Source organism: Taudactylus pleione, unplaced genomic scaffold (assembly GCF_031769625.1).
Source record: "Taudactylus pleione unplaced genomic scaffold, aTauple2 ptg001032l, whole genome shotgun sequence".
Taxonomy (NCBI): domain Eukaryota; kingdom Metazoa; phylum Chordata; class Amphibia; order Anura; family Myobatrachidae; genus Taudactylus; species Taudactylus pleione.
In genome coordinates this window covers 3,329,124-3,354,999 of record NW_028285433.1, presented here as the reverse complement: position 1 = coordinate 3,354,999, position 25,876 = coordinate 3,329,124, and the positions used below count along the sequence as shown (strand labels likewise).

General features: G+C 43.7%; 1 protein-coding gene across 1 annotated transcript in view; it reads left to right on the top strand.

Annotated features, from left to right (window-relative positions):
* GRIN3A (glutamate ionotropic receptor NMDA type subunit 3A) overlaps window positions 1–25,876 on the top strand; it is a 330,079-nt gene that overhangs the window by 211,897 nt on the left and 92,306 nt on the right. The window contains exon 4 of the mRNA XM_088461321.1: window positions 23,906–24,051. Coding sequence (XP_088317447.1) covers window positions 23,906–24,051 — 146 coding nt within the window. The remainder of the gene's footprint in view (window positions 1–23,905; window positions 24,052–25,876) is intronic.

Genomic DNA, 25,876 nt, shown 5'->3' with positions numbered 1-25,876 from the left:
CTTGGAGTCCAGAGTACATCTGTAAGAAGAAACCTGAGACAAAAGCACATTCCTGGGCTTTGAGTGGGGGAGGGGAGAAACCAACCACTCAGTTGAGAAATGAGAGCATCCTTGTGGTAACGGGCAATGTCAGGTAGAGCTAAACCACCTTGTCGTTTAGGGAGGACCATGCCTCCAAATTCAAGTCTACAACTTTACAGGGAATTAAATAAGGGACAGCATGAAAATAATACATCAACTTAGGTAGTAACATCATTTTAAATGCTGCTAAGTGACCCAACCACGAGACCTCATTGTTCATCCATACGTTCGCCAGATTAGTTAACTGAGCAGTAAAGCGGGTGTAATTAACAGCAAAATGCTCTTAATAGAAGAGAGTACATTGATGCCCAAATAGATTAGCAAGGACTTCTTCCAGGAAAAGGGATAGCACCTCTTTAGGTCCCAAAGTACACACAAATAAATGTGAATGGGGAGAGCCTCAGTTTTAGTAGCGTTGAGTTTGCAATAAGAGGTTACACTATATTGGACTAAAATAACTTGAAGACCAGGCAGCAAGATTCCTGGGTTGTACAAACAATAGGACATTGTCCACAAAAAGACATAGTTTATGGTGGGTATCATGAATCAAATTACCTGGGAATTCAGAGGCCAGATGTAATCATTGTTCAAGGGGTTCTATAGCTAACACAAAGATTAAAGGGAAAAGGGAGCACCCGTGCCTAGTTCCATTTGAGATGTCAAGAGAGGAAGAGATGAAAGCATCACTGATAATTCTCACTGTAGGCCCTTCATAAAGGGCAAAGATGGGCCTCAAAATCCAAATTTAGTAAGTACTTGCATATACCCCCACTATAAGCTATCAAACACGTTGAGAGAAAGCAGTACAAGTTCCGTATGTGAGCTTGATACCGAGTCAATCAAATCTAGAAACCTATGGGAATTCCAGTACAAACCCCATCTGGTCAGGGTGGATCAACTGGGACAGTAAAGTGTTGATATGTTTGGCAATCAATTTAGCAAATATCTTAAATTCAGTGTTAATGAGGGCTCTATGGGTCAGTATTTTTACAGTCAGTAAGGCCCTTGGCTGGCTTTGGTATGGTTATAATTTCAGGCTCAACCATCTCTGTAGGAAATTGACTGCACTGAGAAACTTCATTATAAAGCTGTAATAGAGTATGGCTTAGGGTCTCTTTAAATACAGAATAAAATGAGTTAATATATCCATCCGGTCCAGTGGTATTCCATTTGGGCAATTGGTTGATTACTTCTAGGGACCAGGGAGCATTCATTCAAGGCCACCCGGCTCTCCCGGTCTAAAGATGATGGGGTAGATTGTTGAGAAAGGAGGGATAGAGTTGAGGGATAGATTGGTCCTCTCGTAAGTTGTATAGCTGGGTGTCATAGGTCAAGAACACGTTGGCAATGTCTAGGGGGTAAGACATTTGGCCCCAAATGGGTCATGGAGGTATTTAATTCTATTATGAGCCTGATGTCCTCACACAAGCCAATAGCCTGGAAGACTTGTTCCCGGCTATGTAAAACTTATGTCGGAGATGTGTAAAAGCTGACCACGTACGAAGCTTGATGAGTTTCTGAAGTTGCTCCCACACCTCCTGAATTTCCTTACCCAGGGATCTAGAAGGACATGATTTATTTTGCTTTTCAAATGACTGGAGAGTAGACTCCAGGTCAGCCTGTATTTTATTAGCAAGAGCTTCAATTTGAGCTCCCTTCTGAATGGAGGTACCCCTATGCTCCACCTTCAGGGTGCGCCAGTAGATGAAAGTAGAGGTGTAGGGGGGACCATTGGTCTGGGCATATAGGGAGAAAGTATCATTTAGGGCTTGGATTATTGCAGAGTTAGTCAGCTAATACTCAGGGAGGCGTCACGGTCTAGGTGGGGGGAGGTACTGATACCAAGGGAAATATTCATAGCATTGTCATGAAAAGCATCACTGGTGACGGAGACCAGAATACCCCTTGATTTTGACGTTGTTCCTTCTAGATCTGTCCTCCAGACCAGTGAGCTTATCTTTAACCATATTAAGCTCTGCTATGACTGAATTGTGATGAGGTAATTGTGAGAGGTGACCACCTCTACTTTATTCTCTAGATGATTGGTACAGTTCCTCCAAACTAGCCAATTCGCCCCTGATCTGATGGACAGTAGACTGGAGATCCGCAGTGAGGTCAGCATGGAAGGTTTTGAGCATTTGATGTAGCATGTGGATTGTAAGCGGACCATCTGTTGTAGAGGCCACCACTGGGGGCATCCCCAACTGTTTAGGCACCACATGGGCAGGCCTAGCGAGTGTGGAGAACCAGATTGGGGGGGGCAAGAGTTGAAAATGTGTCCCTTTGTAGGAGGCTTTGTGGACTCCAGAGAGGTATATGTAAAACAGAGGTTGGTAGGGCTGGCCACTAAGATTGTGTAGGTTCTGAACTTGTCAGGATATAGCAAATAGGTCTCATGGGTGTAGATTGCAAGAGTCAATCTTGCAGCATGGCTGAATGAGAAAAGGACACCTCATCCCAATGACTGGAGCACAGGGGTGTAGAAGTCACTCACAAAGATCAAGGGGGAACAATCTGGTTGACAGCAGATTATTATATAGGGGAAGAATTATGATATTACAAGAGGCACAGTCTGCAGAATTACAGAGCTGTGGCAGAGTAGGTTGCAGCACTCCAGAGAGAGCCCTGCCCAGACTGTACTCAGGGTCAGGAGGGTACTCACAATGAGAGTGATCCTCCATGCTGGTGAACATGTGATCCAAGGGCTCTGGCAGCTCTGAGGCTACAGGAGACAGGCAGCAGGAGAGGTTCCAGCAGCTGCAGAGATCAGCCACAGGAATCTGCCAGGAAAAATGAGGATCCGGAAACAGATCGTGGGACTCCCCACCCACAAACAGCAGGGCACAGCAGATCCTAGAGAGGCAGACAGCTGGTAGGGCTTCGGACAGGCTTCTAGTAGCAAGACCAGGAGCCTTCGATAATCCGCAGCTGCAGGTGTGAGGACTGGAGGTGCAGCTCTGTAGTCCTTTTGGGAGGTGAGAATCTAAGGGAAAAGTCCTGCACTGTCCCTGGCATAGACCAGTAAGATGGAGTCAGCAGCATCAGCAGTAATAGCAATGCCCACAGCCGGGAAAGAGGCTGCCCAGAGCTTGGTGCTGCAACTTGGCAGGAGGCACATACAATGAATGGAGGCTTCCTAACGTCAGAGGAGGTGTAAGAGGGGTGCAGTGCAGTGCCTGCTGCTGTGCAGGTGTACTCCCGTATCGTACCTCGCGTCGCACCCTCTCACCTTCAGGCTGTATGTTGAACAGACGGACACGATGACCTAGGACAGTGTTGGCTAACCTTGACACTCCAGCTGTTGTGGAACTATATATCCCAGCATGCCCTGCCACAGTTTTAGCATGCCCTAATAGCAAAACTGTAGCAGTGCATGCTGGGTTATGTAGTTCCATTAAGTAGAAAAAGGAGGGGGATTAACCCCCTATTGTACCTCAGCACACTGAATAATACCTGCAACAATATATGAAGACTATATGGTCATAGAAATTCAGAGATATTAGTTGCATGCATTTGCAAATACATGGGAGGCTGCTGGGCCACGTCACGGCTTCTCTGTTACCAGCAGTCCCTAACACTAAGGGGTTCACGTCCGGGGCGCAGTGCACCCCAAAGAACGTCCAGCCCAGGACCCCCCCAGGGCATCACACGAAAATGGAAAAAGAGTGACAGTGCAGTGTAAAGTATAGCTGTGTGTGAGTAATCATTAAGTGTGGAATGAGAGGTTAAAATATATGTGAAAAAATACATGAATAATAAACAAACATAAAAGGTGATGTGAGAAGCAACTATGTGTATTAAGTGGTGATGCCCTGAGGAGGCCCAGCCAGACCAGTCCCGGGGGCCCTACGCCCAAACGCTCACCCCAAATGTAAAATATGCCAATTATAAGGCCTCATGATAAAGGCACATATATAATTTTGTCAAATGTAAGGCCTCATGATAAAGGCACATACATAAATGCATCCAAATTGAGAGCCAGCTTACCTGGGAGTCACCCCTGGGAACTCCAACTAGCACTACTAGAACCAGCATGCCCTACTAATGCTGGCTCCTTCATGCAACTCATAACAAACAAACAAAAATGGCAGCTGCTCAATCAATCCAGCAGTACTAATCAGGTGCATGAAAGGGAGGGGTCACACTAAGTAGAAAAAGGAGGGGGATTTAACCCCCTATTGTACCTCAGCACACTGAATAATACCTGCAACAATATATGAAGACTATATGGTCATAGAAATTCTGAGATATTAGTTGCATGCATTTGCAAATACATGGGAGGCTGCTGGGCCACGTCACGGCTTCTCTGTTACCAGCAGTCCCTAACACTAAGGGGTTCACGTCCGGGGCACAGTGCACCCCAAAGAACGTCCAGCCCAGGACCCCCCCAGGGCATCACACGAAAATGGAAAAAGAGTGACAGTGCAGTGTAAAGTATAGCTGTGTGTGAGTAATCATTAAGTGTGGAATGAGAGGTTAAAATATATGTGAAAAAATACATGAATAATAAACAAACATAAAAGGTGATGTGAGAAGCAACTATGTGTAATAATGTGTAATAATTGGCATATTTTACATTTGGGGTGAGCGTTTGGGCGTAGGGCCCCCGGGACTGGTCTGGCTGGGCCTCCTCAGGGCATCACCACTTAATACACATAGTTGCTTCTCACATCACCTTTTATGTTTGTTTATTATTCATGTATTTTTTCACATATATTTTAACCTCTCATTCCACACTTAATGATTACTCACACACAGCTATACTTTACACTGCACTGTCACTCTTTTTCCATTTTCGTGTGATGCCTTGGGGGGGTCCTGGGCTGGACGTTCTTTGGGGTGCACTGCGCCCCGGACGTGAACCCCTTAGTGTTAGGGACTGCTGGTAACAGAGAAGCCGTGACGTGGCCCAGCAGCCTCCCATGTATTTGCAAATGCATGCAACTAATATCTCTGAATTTCTATGACCATATAGTCTTCATATATTGTTGCAGGTATTATTCAGTGTGCTGAGGTACAATAGGGGGTTAAATCCCCCTCCTTTTTCTACTTAGTGTGACCCCTCCCTTTCATGCACCTGATTAGTACTGCTGGATTGATTGAGCAGCTGCCATTTTTGTTTGTTTTTATGTAGTTCCATAACAGCTGGAGTGTCAAGGTTAGCCAACACTGACCTAGGAGGAAGGAGATGATGTGAGAAATGTCCTTCCTCACATCGACTGACATGCCCTACCGAACCGAGGAATAGATTCGAGTTTTAAGTGAAGATCATCACTGGCACTTTTGGCCTCAGATCCCGAGTTTTCACCTATAGGTACTCGCGCACCAGGTGAAGACTTGCCCTTGCACCAGGATGCAAGGTCCACTGTCCACCCAGAAGGTAGGAGGATAGGTAGAGACAAACAGACAGTGAAAGACAGTACGTACAGATATTGCTCACAGTGTTCACTTTTGCGCTTCGTTCGCTCACTCACCTACAGGTCCCTGTAAGGAGATACACACCATAGCCATGCAGGGCCTAAACTGATGTCACGTTACTACACATACTATGACAGTATCACCCTCAACCTACAGTGTGTGTAGTGCGGCACGCTTAAAAATGAACAATTAAACATTTGCCATGCATGGAACAACAATCACAGACGATAATCACACAAGAGTAAAACCACGGTGCTGTCCCTTTAAATGTTTGTTTCCTGCCTAACTAGAGCTGGCCAGCTTCTCTTCTTGGTGACTGGGAAATACTTATTATCTGAGTGGAAGCCTGACAGGTCTCCACGGGGGTTCTTGGAGGGTGAGAGTCGCACAACTGCTCACACCTCTATGCACTTACACAGGCTACCTACTTACTATACCAGTGGTCTGGGCCTATTGCCCAGAACCACTCTCAATGGGCTGGTGGCTCAGGCTTTGTGCCTGCCTACTGCAGGGCACAGGAGGAACTTGGGCCTACTTCCCCTTTTCATGTTGATGGCTCAGGCCTATGGACCTGCCTAATGGTGGCGCTCAGGTAGTGGCCTGGGCCTAATGCCCAGGGCCACCTTATACAGGGCTCAGGCCTATTGGCCTGCCTAACCAAGAGGCTTAATGATTTGTGCCTTGTGCCCTCCTGTAGGTGTAGAGGCCTAGGGCCCACCTACTTACTCAGTTAGTGACCTGGGCTTAATACCCAGGTCACTCAATCCTAATAGGGGCAGTTACCTATTATTGGGCCTAATGTCCCCTATGTAGCCCGGGCCTTGTGCCTGCCTAAATGCTCACAGGCCTAATGCCTGACTGTGCCCCACGGGCATAATGCCCGACAGCCCTGGTGATCTAGGGAGGGGGTATATGGTAGGCCTCACGGAGGGCCTACCTGCTACATTGGAAGAGGCTGCAGGGGAGAGCTTTGTTAGCTCTTTTACTTTCCACCCCCACAGTCCTCTCCGGGCCCCAGCCGCATTCTTCTGCTGCTGGCCTGTCCTTTTTTCAGCCGGGCGCCGCCTGTCTTCTTTCTTGACAGCTGCGTCTTATGGCCTCTTCTGCGGCCGCCAGAACTCTTGCCACGCATTCCGTCTTCTTTTCTTCGGGAGCTCTTCACTCCTCCCCCTCCACTATCGAACTGAAGTTTCCTGCTCAGCGGCATCTAATACAAGACGCCATGAGTGGGCTATGATGCAGCGAGTGCAATTGGCTTGTCGCGTCTGCCTCCTATTGGCTGCTGGCCCGTGAGCCATGTTCGGCTTGCGGCCAGAGCCAAACACCCGCCACTGTAACCAGGCTACCGGGCGGTGGGCTACAGTAAGCCCGCACCCGGAGCCAAGTACGGACCGCTGCGCCCGATGCTTGACCAGAGCTGGTAACAGATACTCTGTCCCAGCGCCGGCTACCTGCCACCTCTGCTTACACGGCGCTTGGAACACGGCTTTCCACAGAGGTGCAGAAGGTGAGACAGCAGGCTAGCCATCCACAGTGCTCCACTAAAGTGCTGCCACCATCTTGGCCATGCAAGCCAAATGATAACGCTTGTGCTATGTTTCTAAATGTCATTGCTGAGGAATCGGTATGATTTACCGCCGGACCCATGCCCGGCGGTTGGAATCCCAACAGCGGCATCCCGGCAGAGGAAGAAATCCTGATTGTCCAAGGTAAGTATATACTAACCTATTTCTACCCCCTAACCCTAACCCTCCCTTAGGGGTGCCTAACCCTAACCTTCCCCCCCAGTGCCTAACCCTAATCCCCCCTTCCCCGCCGCCTAAACCTGTACCCCCCGGGGGTGCCTAACGCTAACCCACCTTCCCCTTGCCTAAACCTAACTTCCCAGGGGGTTCCTAACCCTAAATCCTAACCCTCCCCCCCCGCGCGGCTATCCGTGATCTAAGGGACGCCGGGCTCCTGACGTATGTCTAATGACGGCATATCGACACCTGTCTTTAGACCCTTGCCGGGATATGACAGTCGGGAAGCCGGCTGTCGGGATTAGGTCCACCGGCTTCCCGACTGCATACCATTGCTGACCTGATTAAAATGCTCCTTTTAATTTCTTGTCCCTCAGTAGTTCCAAGACTACAAGGATACATTTATTGTAGTGAGACATGTTTTGTGAGTTTTAGATTATGTTAACTTTGTTCCAGTCTTTTTACCTCTGTGATTCTAGATGTTGACTTAAGTGACAATACACAGGACTGCTTTTATTGATGGGTGTATTGAAATGTTCCATCAAGTTTTTACCAAATGCAGATTTACTGTATTTGCTTCAGGTACAGTACAAGTATGCAAAAAAATACATTTTGTCTTTGCAGCTTTGAGATATTTAAAGAGAATGCAAAGCAAGAACAATGGACAAATATATTCATCACCTTACACACTGTTGCAACCTGTTATTATGGGGCATAATTATGAAAATCTGCATTTATGTAATTCAGATGTGATAAATATTTTTCACCCAAATTCACAAAGTGAATATTTTCACACAAATTTACTAATATCATCTTGCCAACAGTTGGACTCTGATAAAAGCACATTCTGGCGACAATCTGGAAGCAGTGTGATAGTGTAACTATATCACACTGCTTCCTGATTCATGTCCCCAGCAGCAAATGCATATGCGCGGCAGTCGGATTGCCCATGTGTCACTGGGGGCAATAGAGAGAGAGCTGGAGGGAGCCATGGGGAGAAATGGCATTTGCATTCTGGAGTTTTGTACTGTAAATCCAGCAGCACAGCAGGCCACATAGAACTTAACTGTCTGCAGACAAAATTAGAGGGACCGCGGAGATATCTGCTACAATCCCACCATAGTACATCTGGGGGATGCTTAATATTTGTGGGTACCCCCCCCCAAAAAAAAAAAACGGCTGTATAACTCTTACAAGATAACAGGAATTACTGTGCTGTAGATATTTTGCTATAGGTGCAGTGAGAATTACCTCAGTGTACAGAGGATTAACAATATTGTACTACAACAAAACCAGTGATTTGCTGCCTCTAAACTTTCAAGGTTTTTTATTTTACATTTCATCAAGCCTGAGCTAAATATCATCCTATATTATTAAATAACAATTAAATGTCTTCATTTGACACACTCAAGTGAATTACAAGTTAATTAAACAAATATTGTACGTCTTTGAGATTAATTTTGCTGACATTCTATTTACAGCCCATAGGCCCAACTAAACATAAAATTTAATATAGTATTTGTCAAGTGAATGGGCAAGAATACCTTTTATTAGCACTGATATTTCACCTTTTCTATCATATGAACTGTTTTATTGCAGGCATTTTCAACATGACATGTGCTAGGTAATAATTTATTGGATAGAAGCTTCAATGGAACTGCAAATATTTATATACAGGATGCATGTCGACTGAACAAATAAAAGAGAGTGGCTCTAGGCAAGGTATACCAGTTGCATTGGAAAGAAAACATCCTAATAGTATTTTGTTTGTGCTACGTATCCTTGTGTGTATAAACTACAATTGCCATGTTTCAATTTACAGAAATAAACATAGAAAGGCATATCCAATTAGATGCAAAAACGCATGTGCAAACTTTTCGCAACCTTCGCCTGAATGCCGCTATCGTGTATGAGGGTTTTCAGCCAATCCCATTACAAAAGACGCAATGCAGCATTCGCCTAAAAATATGTGGCAAAAAGTATGCCTGGAAATGGGGGAAATGTGCCTGTACCCCCCAAAAAAGGTAAACTAACATCAGATAATAATTTAGAAATGTATTATTGGGCAAAATCAAAAGGGCTTGGGTTTTTCAATTGTGGTAAATGGTTATTATATGCATTTTTCTTAACAATGCACCACACAACACAATCAACCCAGCACCCACCACCCAGGGGTGCTGGGGATAGCCCTGGGCCTGGGGTGCCCTGAGGAGGGGGACCCCTTTATTGGGGGGTCCCCAGCTCATCAGGGATCCCCAGCCTGGACTGACTAGGGTTGATGCTGCGGCTGGGGGGCCCGGTGATAGAGCTCCCCTGGCTGTGGCATCAGCCCCCCATTAGAAATGGTCCGGTACTGGTCCTGGAGAATACAGGGGGACCCTACTAATTTTTTCCCCTGTATTTCCAGGACTGGATCAGAGCCCAGTGCTGGTTGCATAACTTACGAGGGACCCCTACATCATTTGTCCCCCATATTTTGGCAACCAGGGCTGGTTCTGACTAGCCCAGTGCTGGTTGTGCTTAAATATGGAGAACCCTATGTCATTTGTTCCCTGCATTTAAGCGCAACCATAACTGGCTGCCTCTGTTTAAAAAAAAAATGGTGTGGCCCCGCCCCCCAGAAAACAACCAGCCCCGTGCTTTGGAGCCCCAGTATTGGTTGTGCTAAATACAGGGACAAATGACGTAGGGGTCCCCTGTATTAAGCACAACCAGCACCAGGCTTTTGAGAACCTATCCTGGTTGCCAAAATACGGGGGACAAATGACGTAGGGGTCCCCCATATTTAGCACAACCAGCACAGGTCTCTGAGCCGGTCCTGGTTCTGGTAATACAGAGGGAAAAAATGCATAGGGCTCCCCCTGTATTTCCCAGAACCAGCACCGGACTCTGTCTAGCGGGGTGGTGATGCTACAGCCAGGGGAGCCCTTTCACCGGGTCCCCCAGCTGAGAATCACCACTGACCGCTAGTCAGCCCAGGCCGAGGATCCCTGGGGACTTGGGGACCCCTCCAATAAAGGGGTCCCCCTCCTCAGGGCACCCCAGGCCCAGGCTGATAGCCCGGGACTATCCCTGGCACTCCTGGGCGGTGGGTGCCGGGTTGATTATGTAAAGTGTGGTGCTTTTGAAAATATAAATATTGGCTTTTGCTGTGGAACTACATTTCCCAGCAAGCCTCCCCAGCATGCCGGTACTTGGAGAACCACAAGTATCAGCATGCGGGGCATTACGGGCTTGCTGGTACCTTTAGTTCCACAGCAAAAGTAATATTGAAAAAAACACACACACCATAGAAAAGTATAAGTTTATTAAAACATACATGCACACACATGTACTCACACATGCATACACACTATCTCACATACTCACCTATGTATCCCATCTGTCCTCTTCTCCAGTAGACAATCCAATGGATTACCTGTGAAAAAAAAATCCGTACTCACCTCTGTGGATCTGTCCTCTGCACACAATCCAGGGTCTTGGCAACAAAAAAAAGGGAGATACCCGGAGCTGCCCGAATGACAGCTCCGCCCGGGATTTCAGTATAGAAATCCCGATGCGGAGAGCTCATTGGCTGAGAGAGTCGAGCCTTCCGCCTCTCAGCCAATGAGCGGTTCTCACCAGGGTAAGCGGTTCTTACCCTATATTTTGTCCCCTGTATTTTGGCAACCAGGACAGGCTCTCAAAAGTTTGGTGCTGGTTGTGCTTAATACAGGTGACCCCTACATCGTTTGTCCCCTGTATTTAGCACAACCAGTACTGGGGCTCCAAAGCCCAGGGCTGGTTTTCTGGGGGGGGGCTAAGCTTTTTTTTTTTACACATTCAACTTTTAACATAGATGCCTAGATCTCACTGCTGCATTCGTCCATCTATGACTTATTGATTTGATTTTCTCAGGAGTATACGCACTACCAGTAAGCCCTCTCACACTGATGCCCCCTTTGCACTGCACTGCTACCACTGCTCCGCTGCCACTGCTCTGCACCACTGCTGCTGCCGCTACCCCACACGCCTACATCCATCTCACACTCTGCACCTCCCAAACCAACCTCCTGTGTGCTGTCCCCTCTTCTACTTGCACCAGTGTACCATTGTGTTGCCCTTCTCCCCTGCAGGTGGCCCGGTTTGCTCATCCAAACCATGATAGTAAATAAATTTTAAAAAAGCTATGAAATTCCATAGACAAAAAACTTTATGGTTTCATATGTCCCATTAAGGCTGCTTAGACATGATATGAAAATTCACAAAACTTATTGATTTTCTGCCACTTAAACTTCAAAAAGCAATGAAATTCTTATCATTAAGGCTGACGCCTTAATGGACGTGTTCCTTGCGCAATACAGATATGGTATGCCTTCACACCCTGTGGTTAACTGCAGATTCAGCACTCTCACAGAATGAGATTGCTGTCACTCACACAAAATGGTGGAGCTGCTAATTCACAGAATTGTGTGCTCATTGGAATACACACATGCAGTCTATGCAACTGAGGTCCAAGCAGAAAATAGAGCTGTGCAGATGGGATAGAAGTGGTGTGGATGGGGGAGGAGACACAGCAGCGTAGATAGATGAGGCACAAAGGCGTGTAGAGGAGGGAAAGTTAAGCAGTACAGAGGGAGGGGGGTTGCCAAAGTAATGCACATGGGTGGAAAACAGTGGTGCGCATGGGGGAAACAGTGGCATGGTTTTGGGGGACAGCGACATGGACGGGGGAAGAGAGTGGCATGAACATGGGAAGACAAAGCAGTGCAGATGTGCAAAGACAGATTGGTGCAGATAAGGGAATAGACTAGCACAAATAGGAGAACACACAACAGTAGGGATTGGGGAAGACAGATTAGTGTGGATGGGTAGGAACACAGAGTAGTGTGGGTGGGGGGGAGGAGACAGAGTTGCACGGTTGGGGGGCACACAGTGGTGCAGATGGAGGAAGAATGAGTGCCACAGAGGAAAGGAAGACAGGGGCATGGCTTAGGGGAAGGCAGTGGTGCAGAAGGAAACAGTGGCACGGATGCAGGGCGGTGCAGATGGAGAAAGACAGATTGGTGCAGATGAGAGAACACAGACTACCATAGTTCGGAGACCACACAGCAGTAGGGATTGGGGAAGACAGATTGGTGTAGATGGGGAGGAAGACAGAGTGGTGCGGGTGGTGGGGGGAAACAAAGTTGCACGGTTGGAGGACCAGAGTAGTGCAGATGGAAGAAGAAAGAGTGCCACAGATGAGAGAAAGACAGCAACGTGTCTGTGGAGAAGGCACAGATGCAGGGTGGTGCGGCTGAGAAAAACATTGGTGCAGATGAGGGAACACAGACACAGACTATCACAGTTGGGAGACCACACAGCAGTAGAGATTGGGGAACATATAGCACCATGGAGGGGAAAAAAAGTGTACATGCTTAGACAGAGTATGATATTTTTGATAATAAGAGACCTGAAGGTGCATTCTAAATTAGATAAATGTATGCAGTGAGAAGGATGTTGGAAGCCAGTAAGATTGTGTTGGTTACCAACTGGGAAGATTGTGGGCACTGAGTGGGATGTGGAAGCCACGTAACTACTCAAACCACAGTTGCATAGACTGCATTTGTGTATTCCAATGAGCACACAATTCTGTGAATTAGCAGCTCCACCATTAAGTGAGTGACAGCAATCTCATTCTGTGAGAGTGCTGAATCTGCAGTTAACCACAGGGTGTGATGGCATACCATATCTGTATTGCGCAAGGAACATGTCCATTAAGGCATCAGCCTTAATGATCGTAATTTATTGCTTTTTGAAGTTTGAGTGGCAGAAAATCAATAGGTTTGTGAATTTTCAGATCATATCTAAGCAGCCTTAATGGGACATATGAAACCGTAAGTTTTTTTTATCTATGGAATATACATATATATAGTATTCTGAAATATGGAGTATTTTTAGAATGCCTAAGATAGTGAAATCTTTACTTTTTGATGGTTCAATGTACATAAACTTTGTTTAAGGCAGAAAAGTATTAAAACTATTGTATAAAATTACCTTCAGGTCATGTGGTTATCAATCTATCTTCCCACCCATTGAGTATAGGTGAAACATCACTTTTAGTGGGGGGTCTGTTGTTTGTACTTAACTATAAAAGAAATAGATTTGATATGAGCATTGAATAATATAAACTTAGGAGGACTTGAAAAATAAAGTCATTTTATGGATAATAATGTATGTAATACCAAAGATACTAATAAAATACTAATAAAACTCAGTCAGTTTGACCCATCCTCTGCCAATCCTAACAATAAAACCTTTCTAAAACTAACAGAGGATGAGTGCAACTTCAATTGGAAGGTCAAAAGTTAGGCACTAAGGGGGGAGGGTTAGGTTTAGGTACGAAAGGGGGAGACTTAGGTTTAGGCACTAACGGTTAGGGTGCGGGTTGAGGAGGGTTAGGGTTAGGCTACAAGAAGGAAGGGTTAGGGAGGAAGGGGGTGATTAAATATACTTACCCGACCCCTGTCAGGATACCAACCATCGGGATGCTGCTGTCAGTATTGTGACAGGAGACATCCTGACAGCGGGCAATACATACCGATTCCTTAGGTTTATCACATTCTTTGTGGAGTGCCAGTTACTGCATGTAATATATATGCATATGTGTGTATTATAATGGCACAGTCAGACCTTTATATTAAGGCTGAATAGAAAAAAACGGAAATCTCCATACAGAATTCTGAAGGGGGGGGGGGGCAGGGTGTTTAAGGGGCTACATCTCAAAAGCTATTGGAGGTACCGGGCTGAAATTTGGCACAGGCAGTTAGTACTGTCACTTGGTGCTGCAAATTTTAGGGCAAAGAAATGGAAAATTAGGTTTTGGGAGTATCTAAAGCTCAAACTGTCACTTTTTTCTGAACTCTGAGTTAGGGCCACTTTTCTGCTGTTCTCTATGGGGCATTTTTTGGAAGGGTAGGGGGCGAATTTAAACTTGGGGTTTGTTTTATTAGGTAGCTATTGTCCCAGAATAGGGCCTTTTGGGGTTCAGGTAATTGAGAAAGTTACAGTTTTTAAACTATTACCTCACAAACCCGCCATTATAGAGATAGGAAGATTCAATTCCTTACGCAGCCTCAGTAGGAGCCTTCAGCTGGTGTAGTCATTGTGGATTCACTTGGGTGCAACAAGATGGCTGCCTTTTGCAGGTGGTAGTGGGAGTCGGAACTGGGAGGAAGAAAGTGTTCATTACCTATGGCCAGGACCCAGGGGGGTTGCGAGCATCAGCTGTGGCCAGGACCCACGGACTGTAGCGGGCATTAGAGGCGGTGCAGGTAGCAGCGGCAGTGCAGGCAGCAGGAAACTGGGGAGGTAGAAGGAGACAGATGCAAGATATACCTGCATCTCTGTTTGAATAAACAAACACAGAAGCAGGGATGGGTCAGTGAGACCCGTCTGTGTTTCTGTGTGTAATTTAAAAAAAAATCTGTGTAAAAAAAAATGGCTTGGCCCCCTCCACAAAAATAACAAACAGCACCGGGCTTTGGAAAGCCAGTACTGGTTGTGCTAAATACAGGGGAAAAATGACGTAGGAGTCCCCTGTATGAAGCACAGCCAGCATCAAACTTTTAAGAACCAGTTCTGGTTGCCAAAATACAGGGGACAAATGGTGTAGGGGTCCCCATATTCAGCGCAACCAGCACTGGGCTCTGAGCTGGCCCTAGTTCTGTAAATACAGGGGGAAAAATGCGTAGGGTCCCCCTGTATTTACCAGATTCAGCACCAGACTTTTTCTAGTTGGGTGGTGATGCCACAGCCAGGGGAGCCCTTTCACCAGGCCCCCCAGCTGAAGCATCACCCCTGACCGCTAGTCAGCCCAGGCAAAAGCAATATTAAAAAAATACAGAACACACACACCGTAGAAAAGTACAATTTTATTAAAACATACATGCACACACACACATCTACTCACACATGCACACCCTATCTCACATACTCACTTAGTATCCCTGAAGCCAATCTGTCCTCTTCTCCAGTAAATAATCCTATGGAGTACCTGTAATAAAAAATCCATACTCACCTCCTCCTATGTGTGGATCTGTCCTCTTCAGGCAATCCAGGGTCTTGACAAAAAAAATGCAAAATACCCGGACCCACGAACATTAGTGGTGTCCTCTAAGGACACTACTACCCGAATGGCAGCTCTGCCACGAGATTTCAGTACAGAAATCCTGGTGCGGAGCGCTCATTGGCTGAGAGAGGCGAGCCTTCTGCCTCTCAGCCAATGAGCAGTTCTCACCATTGACTTCAATGGTGAAAACTGAGCATGCACTTTTCAAAAATGGCACCTCATTGGAGGAAGAAAGAGTGCCACAGATGAGAGAAAGACAGCAACGTGGCTTTGGAGAAGGCATGGATGCAGGGCGGTGCATCTGGACAAAAACAGATTGGTGCGGATGAGGGAACACAGACTATCACAGTTGGGAGACCACACAGCAGTAGGGATTGGGGAATATATAATAGCATGGAGGCATATAGGGGAAGAAAGTGTACATACATAGACAGAGTATAATAGTTTTAAAAATAAGGGAGCTGAACGTGTTTCTAAATGAGGTAAATGTATGCAGTGAGAAGGATGTTGGAAGCCAGTGAAATTGTTGTAGTGATCGAATGGGAAGATTGTGGGCACTGAGTGGGATGTGGAAGCCACATAACTGCTCAAACCTCAGTTGCATAGACTGCATGTGTGCATTACAATGAGCACACAATTCTGTGAATTAGCAACTGTACCATTTTTTGTGTAACAGCAATCTCATTCTGTTAAAGTGCCGAATCTGCAGTTAACCACAGGGTGTGATGGCATACCATATCTGTATAGCGCAAGGAACATGTCCATTAAGGCGTCAGCCTTATTGATCGTAATTTCACCGCTTTTTTTAGTTTGAGTGGCACAAATTCATTAGGTTTTGTGAAATTTCTGATCATATCTAAGAAGCCCTAATGGGACATGTAAAACAGTTTTTTTGTCTATAGTGTGTATATATATATATTAATATATATATATATATATAACTAGACTTTTTGGTGCCTTGTGCCAGAAAGAGCATTGGCGCCCCCTCATTTTTCAAAGGGACATAATGCACCCAAAAAAGAGAAATGGCCTCATGGGGAAAGGCCAGGGAAGAGATAGGGGAGGTCAGGAGATGCTGGGGATGAAATAAGAGGAAGCTACAAGTGAGAATGATAATAAACAGACATTTGACAGCCCAAACAGCGCCCCCTGACCTGTGGTGCCCTGTGCGATGGCACCAGCCACACTACCCTAGCTACGGCCCTGGTGTTTGTATATATATATATATATATATATATATATATTAATGTATAGTGTGTGTGTATAAACATACATATATATGCACATATACAGTATACTGTATATAGATAGATAGATACAAAGAGATTTATATGTCACCATGCGCAGATGTTAGTACCAAAAAGATAATTTCTGCAGCTCCCTTGTAATGGTTGTTTCTCCTCCCAAGGTGTCACTTAGTAGATTCAATACTTTAATTATAGCATGCATATCAAACTTACATCAAAACTAAAAACAATTAGCTTAGCCAGCAGATCGGGAGAGGCTTTCCACCCTCCTTTGGTAATAACACCACATTAGCGGTCAGCGGTACTCCGTGCTTTAGATCTTATGGTCTGTTTCCTCGCTCTGGCATCTCAGCGGGTAGCTCTCACTTCCTCATCATATGACCTTTCGGCATCGCTACATCACCAACCACTACCAGACGCATTTTGTCATTATGACTTCATCAGTGGGATATATATATATATATATATATATATATATAGTGTATATAAATATATAATACCAAAATGTAACAACTTTTTATGAACTATATATACATATAATATATGAATATATATAGTGTATATAAATATATAATACCAAAATGTAATTGTATGAACAATTGACATTTTTTTTATTACTTTTGGGTTATAAATAATTATATGGTTCAAACTGACACATTCTTAAACTTGGCCCGTGAGTGTGCCTTAAGGGCTGAAGCTGAGCATCACTGATAAGGACTGAAACATTGACATATAATTAATCCTCAAAATCATCTGACTGTTCAACTGCATGATATAAATTGTTTCCTTTATATCTCTGAATAATTTTTTTTTTTTTGAAAATACATTTGTTCACAATAACTTCTGGGTTGTTATGATATGTTGAAAGTACTTTCTGACCTAGTTACAATGGATTTCAATTTGCATTGTTATGTACAGTACTTCTCATTATCAAATATAATGTTTGTGATTAAAGCTCTAAGAGAACATTGCAATTTATTCAAAGAAGAATGACAGTAATGTTGACATTGTTCCGCAAAATGTTCACCTCATTCCCCACTTGACCATTAAATGTTGTACTTTTCACCAGCAGAAGTTGCTTTAAGTGTTCCCAGTCCTACCCAAACCTCAAAATAAATTGACAGTCATTGTCCTAGCTGTATTATTAGACTATATATATACAGTCAGGACCATAAATATTGGGACATTGACAGAATTTTCAGATTTTGGCCTTTATTCACCACCACAATGGTTTTGAAATGAAACAAACAAGATGTGCTTTAACTGCAGACTTTCAGATTTAATTTGAGGGTAATTACATCCAAATTGGGTGAACGGTGTAGGAATTACAACAGTTTCAATATGTGCCTCCCACTTTTAAGGGACCAAAAGTAATGGGACTATCAACTCAAAAGCTATTTCATGGACAGGTGTGAGCTATTCCCTCATTATTTCATTATCAATTAAGCAGGTAAAAGGTCTGGAGTTGATTCTAATTGTGACATTTGCATTTGGAATCAGTTGCTATCAACTCTCAATATGAGATCCAAAGAGCTGTCACTATCAGTGAAGCAAGCCATCATTAGGCTGAAAAATCAAAACAAACCCATCAGAGAGATAGCAAAAACATTAGGTGTGGCCAAATCAACTGTTTGGAATATTCTTAAAAAGAAAGAACGCACCGGAGAACTCAGCAACACCAAAAGACCCGGAAGACCACGGAAAACAACTTTGGTGGATGACAAAATAATTATTTCCCTGGTGAAGAAAAACCCCTTCACAACAGTTGGCCAAATCAAGAACACTCTCCAGGAGGTAGATGTATATGTGTCAAAGTCAACAATCAAGAGAAGACTTCACAAGAGTGAATATAGAGGGTTCACCACAAGATGCAAACCATTGGTGAGCCACAAAAACAGGAAGACCAGATTAGAGTTTGCCAAACAACATCTAAAAAAGCCATTACAGTTCTGGAACAACATCCTATGGACAGATGAGACAAAGATCAACTTGTACCAAAGTGATGAGAAGAGAAGAGAAGGAAAGGAACTGCTCATGATCCAAAACATACCACCTCATCAGTGAAGCATGGTGGTGGTAGTGTCATGGTGTGGGCATGTATGGCTGCCAATGGAACTGGTTCCCTTGTATTTATTGATGATGTGACTGCTGACAAAAGCAGCAGAATGAATTCTGAAGTGTTTCGGGCAATACTATATGCTCATATTCAGTCAAATACTTCAGAACTCATTGGACGGCGCTTCACAGTGCAGATGGACAATGACCCGAAGCATACTGCAAAAGCAAACAAAGAGTTTTTTAAGGCTAAAAAGTGGAATGTTATGCAATGGCCAAGTCAATCCCCTGACCTGTATCCTATTGAGCATGCATTTCACTTGATGAAGACAAAACTGAAGGGAAAATGCCCCAAGAACAAGCAGGAACTGAAGACATTTGCAGTAGAGGCCTGGCAGAACATCACCAGGGATGAAAATCTGCGTCTGGTGATGTCTAAGTGTTCCAGACTTCAGGCTGTAATTACCTGCAAAGGATTTGCAACAAAGTATTAAAAAGTGAAAGTTAGATTTAGGATTGTTTAGTTTGTCCCATTACTTTTGGCCCCTTAAAAAGTGGGAGGCACATATAGAAACCATTGTAATTCCTACACCGTTCACCTGATTTGGATGTAATTACCCTCAAATTAAATCTGAAAGTCTGCAGTTAAATCACATCTTGTTTGTTTCATTTCAAAGCCATTGTGGTGGTGAATAGAGGCCAAAATCTGAAAATTCTGTCAATGTCCCAATATTTATGGACCTGACCTATTGTTTGTTTTTCCTGACGACGGGGCCGCAAGGGCCTTGAAACGTTGAATAAATTGGCATTATTTACATATCCTGGAGTGACGCGCTGTGGTCTGTCGTACATTGCGACAGTACCCTTTGGATTTCGATTTACTTATTGTGCGAGCACCCAGGTACTTTTTTAAGCAGAGGAACATTGAGTGCCGAACCAAACTACTATATATATATATATATATATATATATATATAATCTGCTTAGTCCCTTTCTATTGAATTTGAATATCTCAAAGACTAATTAAGATGTTAATTTGAAAGAACGACAAAAACCATAATAAATACTTTATTATAGCTAACCTTAAACTGTCAAGAAAACTACTAGAACACAGAGCTGGCACAGTGACCCGGGGGAAGCGGGATAGGGGTGATTGCCGCCGGCTGCTGTTCTCACGCACTACTGGTGGTCTGTGCTCTTTCATGGACCCAGGACCCTAGCCATGTGCAGACACTGTTTGCTCCTGATTGGCCACCTGGCTGCATGATGTAGCTTTTACATAGTGAGGGAGAGTGCATGGGTGGCACAACACATGAGGTTGCTGCCGTAGGGGGCATTCTTGCCTCACCTACTCTCTCCAACACATTGATTCTAGGCTCACCACTTCCAGCCAATCAGCACTGGGTTTGCGCATTGAATGCAACGCCTATTTTCTTTCTGCCACTGATTGACAGGAGGTTGGGAGATGGTGAGGCAGAGTAACATTATCATTTGCATCTATAGGGGCTCAGCTTGCAATACCCTCTGGAAATGGTCCATTTTGCTTCAGAGTCTATGGCCAAATATATCATCGCACTTACAAATTGATGAAATGTTACAATATAAAAATCTCCAAAAACCATAAAAGGGCGTGGCTTAGCCTGTTATGTTTCACAAACATCTTTTATTACCCGGTTCCGTCATATTAACATATGAGCTAGACATTATCTAGCGAAACATTTTCCGTACGTATGGTCTGGGTTCAAATTGGCTAAATGTTCGCCACTGGCATACTAGTTTTACATATAAAATACATAGCAAGTGTCTAGCACCCCACAGTGTCCATATGCAATCTTTATAACATTACCCCTACTCCATCCCAGTAATCAGAGTAATAGACTCTTCCCCAGTGGCATTACACTTCAACCTTCCATGGTAATAGATTCACTAGTGGTATCCCCCAGTAGCCATATTAAGCCATTGAAGTACTACCCCCTCCCCCAGTGATAATAAACTCCTTTGTAAATAGAACCTTCCCCACTCTTCTAGTGGTAAGAAATTCCCATGAACATTAATCCCCATTAATCCCTATGAGCATTAACCCAACCACCCATTATGTGCAGAGAACTGTGAATGCTGCTCAGCAGAGAACTTAAATTCACCTTTTTGCACAGGATTTTAACTTTACAATCCAGTGCATGTGCTGCAAAGTGCTATTCTCACAATATTATGGGGTACAAAAATGGCATGTGATGTCAGCAATCCAAGCCCACTACATCACTGCCAGCAGTCAGACCTAAAGCAGGACATCAGCTCTTCACTTCCATTTCTAATGCCAGAGGATGGAGGAGCATGACACAGTCGCAAGGGATACAGTGCGACTGTGACAATATAGTGGTTAATACACATATACAGTCCATCTTCCTAATCACTTCCCAGTTCACCTCCCTGTTTTTATACCCCCAATCCTTTTGACTGTAAGCTCACATGAGCAGGGCTCTCCACCACGGAACTCTTGCTCTGCACCATGCCTTTAGTACCCCCACTTACAGAGTTATAGTGAGTGACTGTGATCCCTTCTGTTTTCTTTTGCCAGGTATGAGGTCATGGATTGCTCCTGTTTTAATGTATCTAATTTTGTTGTTTACTTAATTCATTGCGTGTTTTTTGCCCCTGTAATGTCTTTTTGTATTGTACTACAGGTATACTGTATATTGTATTGTTGTTTTATCCTGTTGTATTCTCCGTGTACAGTGTTATAGACTTTTTGTAGCACCTTAAAGAACAACTAAGCTGTTACTGGCTTGTTGTAATTATATTAATTACACAAGTTTATCCATGATGACATTGAGACAAATCCAAATTGCTGTTTTATAGCGTAGAAACAAAAGGCTAGGTCTCCCTGTTGCCTTTGGACCACCCTCTCATCCTATAAATCATTTACCCCACTGGTCTGTGTGACACAATATCGTCTGGTTGTTCTCCTACTGTACCTGTCTGACTGCTTTTTTCTATCTCTTCTCATCTCACATTGTAGCTCCACCTCTCCCCCTATTTTTCTTTTCTTTGGCATCCATTGAAGTTCTGTTCTTAGCCCCCCTCCTTTCCTCCCTATATACTTCTTCTTTGGGAAATTCATCAGCTCTTACATTCTCCAGGATGATTTATATGCTGGGATACTCACATCTACCTCTCCCCCTTTCTCCGTTTTGACTTCTGTGACTTTCTTTTTAAACTAAATATTAGAGATGAATAGCTAGGTTCTTGCATGTTTTGTATCGCATATAATTTATGCAACCCAAAACACATGAGGTCCATGCTTTCCAAAAATATTACGTTTTGCTTTGTTTTTTTATTTAAACTTGGGAGGAAGGACTAAGTTGAATCTGTACCACTTATCTCTACAAAACGTATAAAACTGAGCTCAACATCTTCCCACCTCTCTCTTTTTCATTATTTATTATTGTTGATAACATCACCTTCTCTTTTACCTCACAAGTTTGCTGCATATGTGTTATCCTCAACTCTGCCCTCCCTTTTAATGCCACTTTCATGTCCTCTCCCATTCATGCCACTGGCACCTTTGTAATATCTCTGGGATCAGACCTTTACTCACTGTAAATGCAACTAAGACCCTTGTCCACTCACTGGTCTTCTCTCAAATAGATTACTGTAATCTCCTTCAACCTGGATTGTTCCACTACTGCTTCTCACCATTCCAGTCCATCTTAAAAGCTGCCACCTGACTAATTTTTCTCTTCAACTGCTCTGTATCTGCCAGGACAGGATGCAGTTAAGATGCTGGCGGTCGGGATGCCAGTGGTCAGGTGCCAATGGTCAAAATCCCGACCCGTGGGCAGAATTTTGGCTGCGGAATCCCAACATGACCTGAGATGCCAATGCCGGAATCTCGACAGCTGGCATTCCGAACGTAAGTATAGCGGGGCGGGTTAGGTTTAGGCACCACCAGGGGGGTTAGGGTTAGGCTGCGGGGGTGGGAGGGTTAGGCTGTGGGCAGGGGTGCTAGATTTAGGCACCACCTGGTGGGGGGTTAGGGTTAGCCACTAAGGGGGGAGGGTTAGGTTTAGGTACCAAGGGGGGAGGGTTAGGTTTAGGCACTAACGGGGATGGTTAGGGTTAGGCTGCGGGGGGGATAGGTTTATGGTTAGGATGCAGGAAGGTAGGGTTAGAAAGTGAATTCAGAGAGGGTTAGGATACTTACCGAGCCCCTGTCAGGATTTAGAGCTTTGGGATGCCTCTGTCAGTCTTCTGACCGCCGGCATTCTGACTGCCGATCTCCAGTATGTATTCCGGCAGGACCTACATTGGTTACCCTTCCCCTATTAAGTATTATTCAAACTTTTCACACTAAACTATAAGCCCCCGAGCCTAGCCAATCCTTCCTTCCAAAATCTCCAACCTCATCTTCCTCCACACTTTCATCCATCCTCTTTGCTCTGCCAATGAAAACTGATTCGCTTTTAAACTGTTAACATCTGACCACTCCCACTTCCAGGAGTTCTTTTGTGTTGCTTACCACCACTGGAACTCACTTCTTCTTCTTATAAGACTATCTACCTCTCTACATAGCTTCAAATGGGCTTTCAAAATCCAATTCTTTATCAAAACCTACCATCTCTCCTGCTAATTTTTGTCCCCTCTCACTGACTCACACCTTTGTATAACCCATGTCTATCTGCCCCTGTCCTATAGATTGTTATCTCTCACAAGCAGTGTTCTCTTCCCCTGTTTACTTTTTCTTTCTTTAATTATGTCATTATCTTCTCCCCTATCGTATTCTTTTTGCAATAATTGGCTCTGTATCTCTTTGATGCTCCCGTCATTTGGGGTATAAATTCAGCCAGATCTAGTTTTCAATTTATAGTGAGATGTGTAGGTATTAACTACCATGTATGTATTATATCTGTTCTGTTAAAATTGTACTTTTGTATGCACTTTGTACAGTACATTGTGGACTTTTTGTGAGGCCCTATAAATAAAAGGATAGTAAAAATACTATTCACTCCCATAGATTAAGCTAGCATTTCCAACTCTCTGCTCTAATGTATAATATAAGCTTAAAAGGTTGAGCAGTCTTAATGCTTAATGCAAAGTGTATTATTGGCGTTGTATTTGTTTTTGTGTTGTCATTTTTCATTTATCTCTATTGTAATTCAAACAGAATTTCATATTCAATTGTAATTTGTATAACAGCAAGAAAGAACAAAGACAAACTGAATATTCAGTTTGGTCTATAATAAAGCAATAACAGTCTGATCTGTGTTTTGTAGTTACATCATCCTTCCCAAGGGTTTCGCTTTGGAACAGTAAAAGAAAGTAGCGCTGAAGACTATGTGAAGAAGAGTTTCCCAGAGATGCATGAGTACATGAGGAGATATAACACGCCCTCTACATCTGATGGAGTTACATTTCTAAAGTAAATTACATCTACTGTAGTTTATTGCATGTTGGCCTGTCTCTTAGGAAGAGATGTATCAAGCTAAAGAGGACATATGCACAAAGTAACCAATCAGCTTCTACCTATCATTTTATAAAATGTTCTTGATAAATTATAGGAACAGTAAAAGCTGAGTGGTTGCTATGGGCACCTTCTCCAATTGTCCTCTTTAGAAGGTTGAAAATGTCTCCCTTATTGTCTTTTGTGTAATTATACAGAAGATGATCTTTAACCATTTCACAAAATGTATCTACTCAGTGTAACGTTGTTTTGCGGAATTAATCTGTAAATGGTTAAAAGCATATTTAATAATTATTAAAACATAACATTTATATGACATTAAGGCCAGGATTCAGAGATGTACACTATTGCAGCCGCACCTGCATCTTTATACTAATACCAATGGTCTTCTTACTGAGACACCCACTGACTGTGATGCTAATCCGCCACTGTGCGCATTAAGATGCACTATTGGAGATTACACCAGCCTTATGGAGGTGCAGAATTTCCATCTGAACATAGTGTCAGTGCAATTGTATCTTTAGACACTTTTCTTTTACTGCGATATACCCATGTCTGGCTAGTCACTCTATTGTTACCTCCCAGGAATGCCAACTAAGATCCCCAGCTCTTGTGTCCAAAATTGTTTTGTGGCTCCCAGCAATACTCATTGGGACAAATGTGCAGTGTGACTCGGACTTATGCGCAGTGAGAATTAAAGGAATGCGCAGACTGAAAACATTAGGCGCTTATGTGAGGCATACATGCCATCATTCTAGCTGCTCTCTCCAGGAGGGGCCAACTGGGTTGGAACAGCAAGAGGTGTGGCATAGGTGGGTGGTGTGGGGTGCAAGGTGACATAATTGTCATCCCCCGCTATACAGTTTCAAGATCACCAACAATGTAAAGCAGAGAGCGGAGCTGTGGTAATGCGATTCATCATGAATCATGTCATTGACCACCCACTTCACTCAGGAAGTGTTCGGCGTCAGGCAGACGCAGCAGCTCCAGACCAGGAGACTTGAATACTTTTCCAGGTGGCCAGGAGCACCTCTGAACCTGGCCCTAAAAGTCTACAGAAAGATAATTCAGATTTTAACACTAACATTCAAAGTTACTTCTTCCAAACGGAGTAACCCTAGAAATCGGTCTCCTCCCTAAAGTACTGAAATGACACAACTGTCCATTGAAGAGTAGAGTATATTTTAGTGTTTTGTTATGCTAGTGTTTTGTGGTACATATGGCTGTGTATACTAATATATAGAATATCATCAATTCTTTTTAGTTTTCAATAATAGTATGCATACAGTATGATGTTTATTCTTAACTCAGTTCTGATTTTGTAATGTGGGCAATGTGCATGGTGGAGAGAGGTTTGAGTATTGTGGTTCTTGTTGCCCTTTTGTTTAATACAAGCAACAAACTTTTTACTTGCTGCTTTTGACAACAGCAGTAATAACGTAGTAAAGAAATTCTCTATGGGAGCTTTTAGCCATGAGTGACTCAGTGTGGAATTTGAATGTTCTTAAAGAATTATTACTGTTTCAATCTCCCTCAATCCTGGTAGAAGGTTCATTTTCCTCTGTTAGATTATGTATGTATGAGACTGTTTCTAGGAGTGAAAATAATATCTAACAATTAAGAGTATAATCAAGACTCTTGATGATTGATTACAAGAAGAGGATTGCCTATGCACAGGTACCTTGCAGCCATAGTTTTAGCAGTGACAATAGTGTAAGAAAAACAAAGGGACACATAGATAGTTTCAGGTTTGTAATATTTTGTCGACAATATTGACATTCAT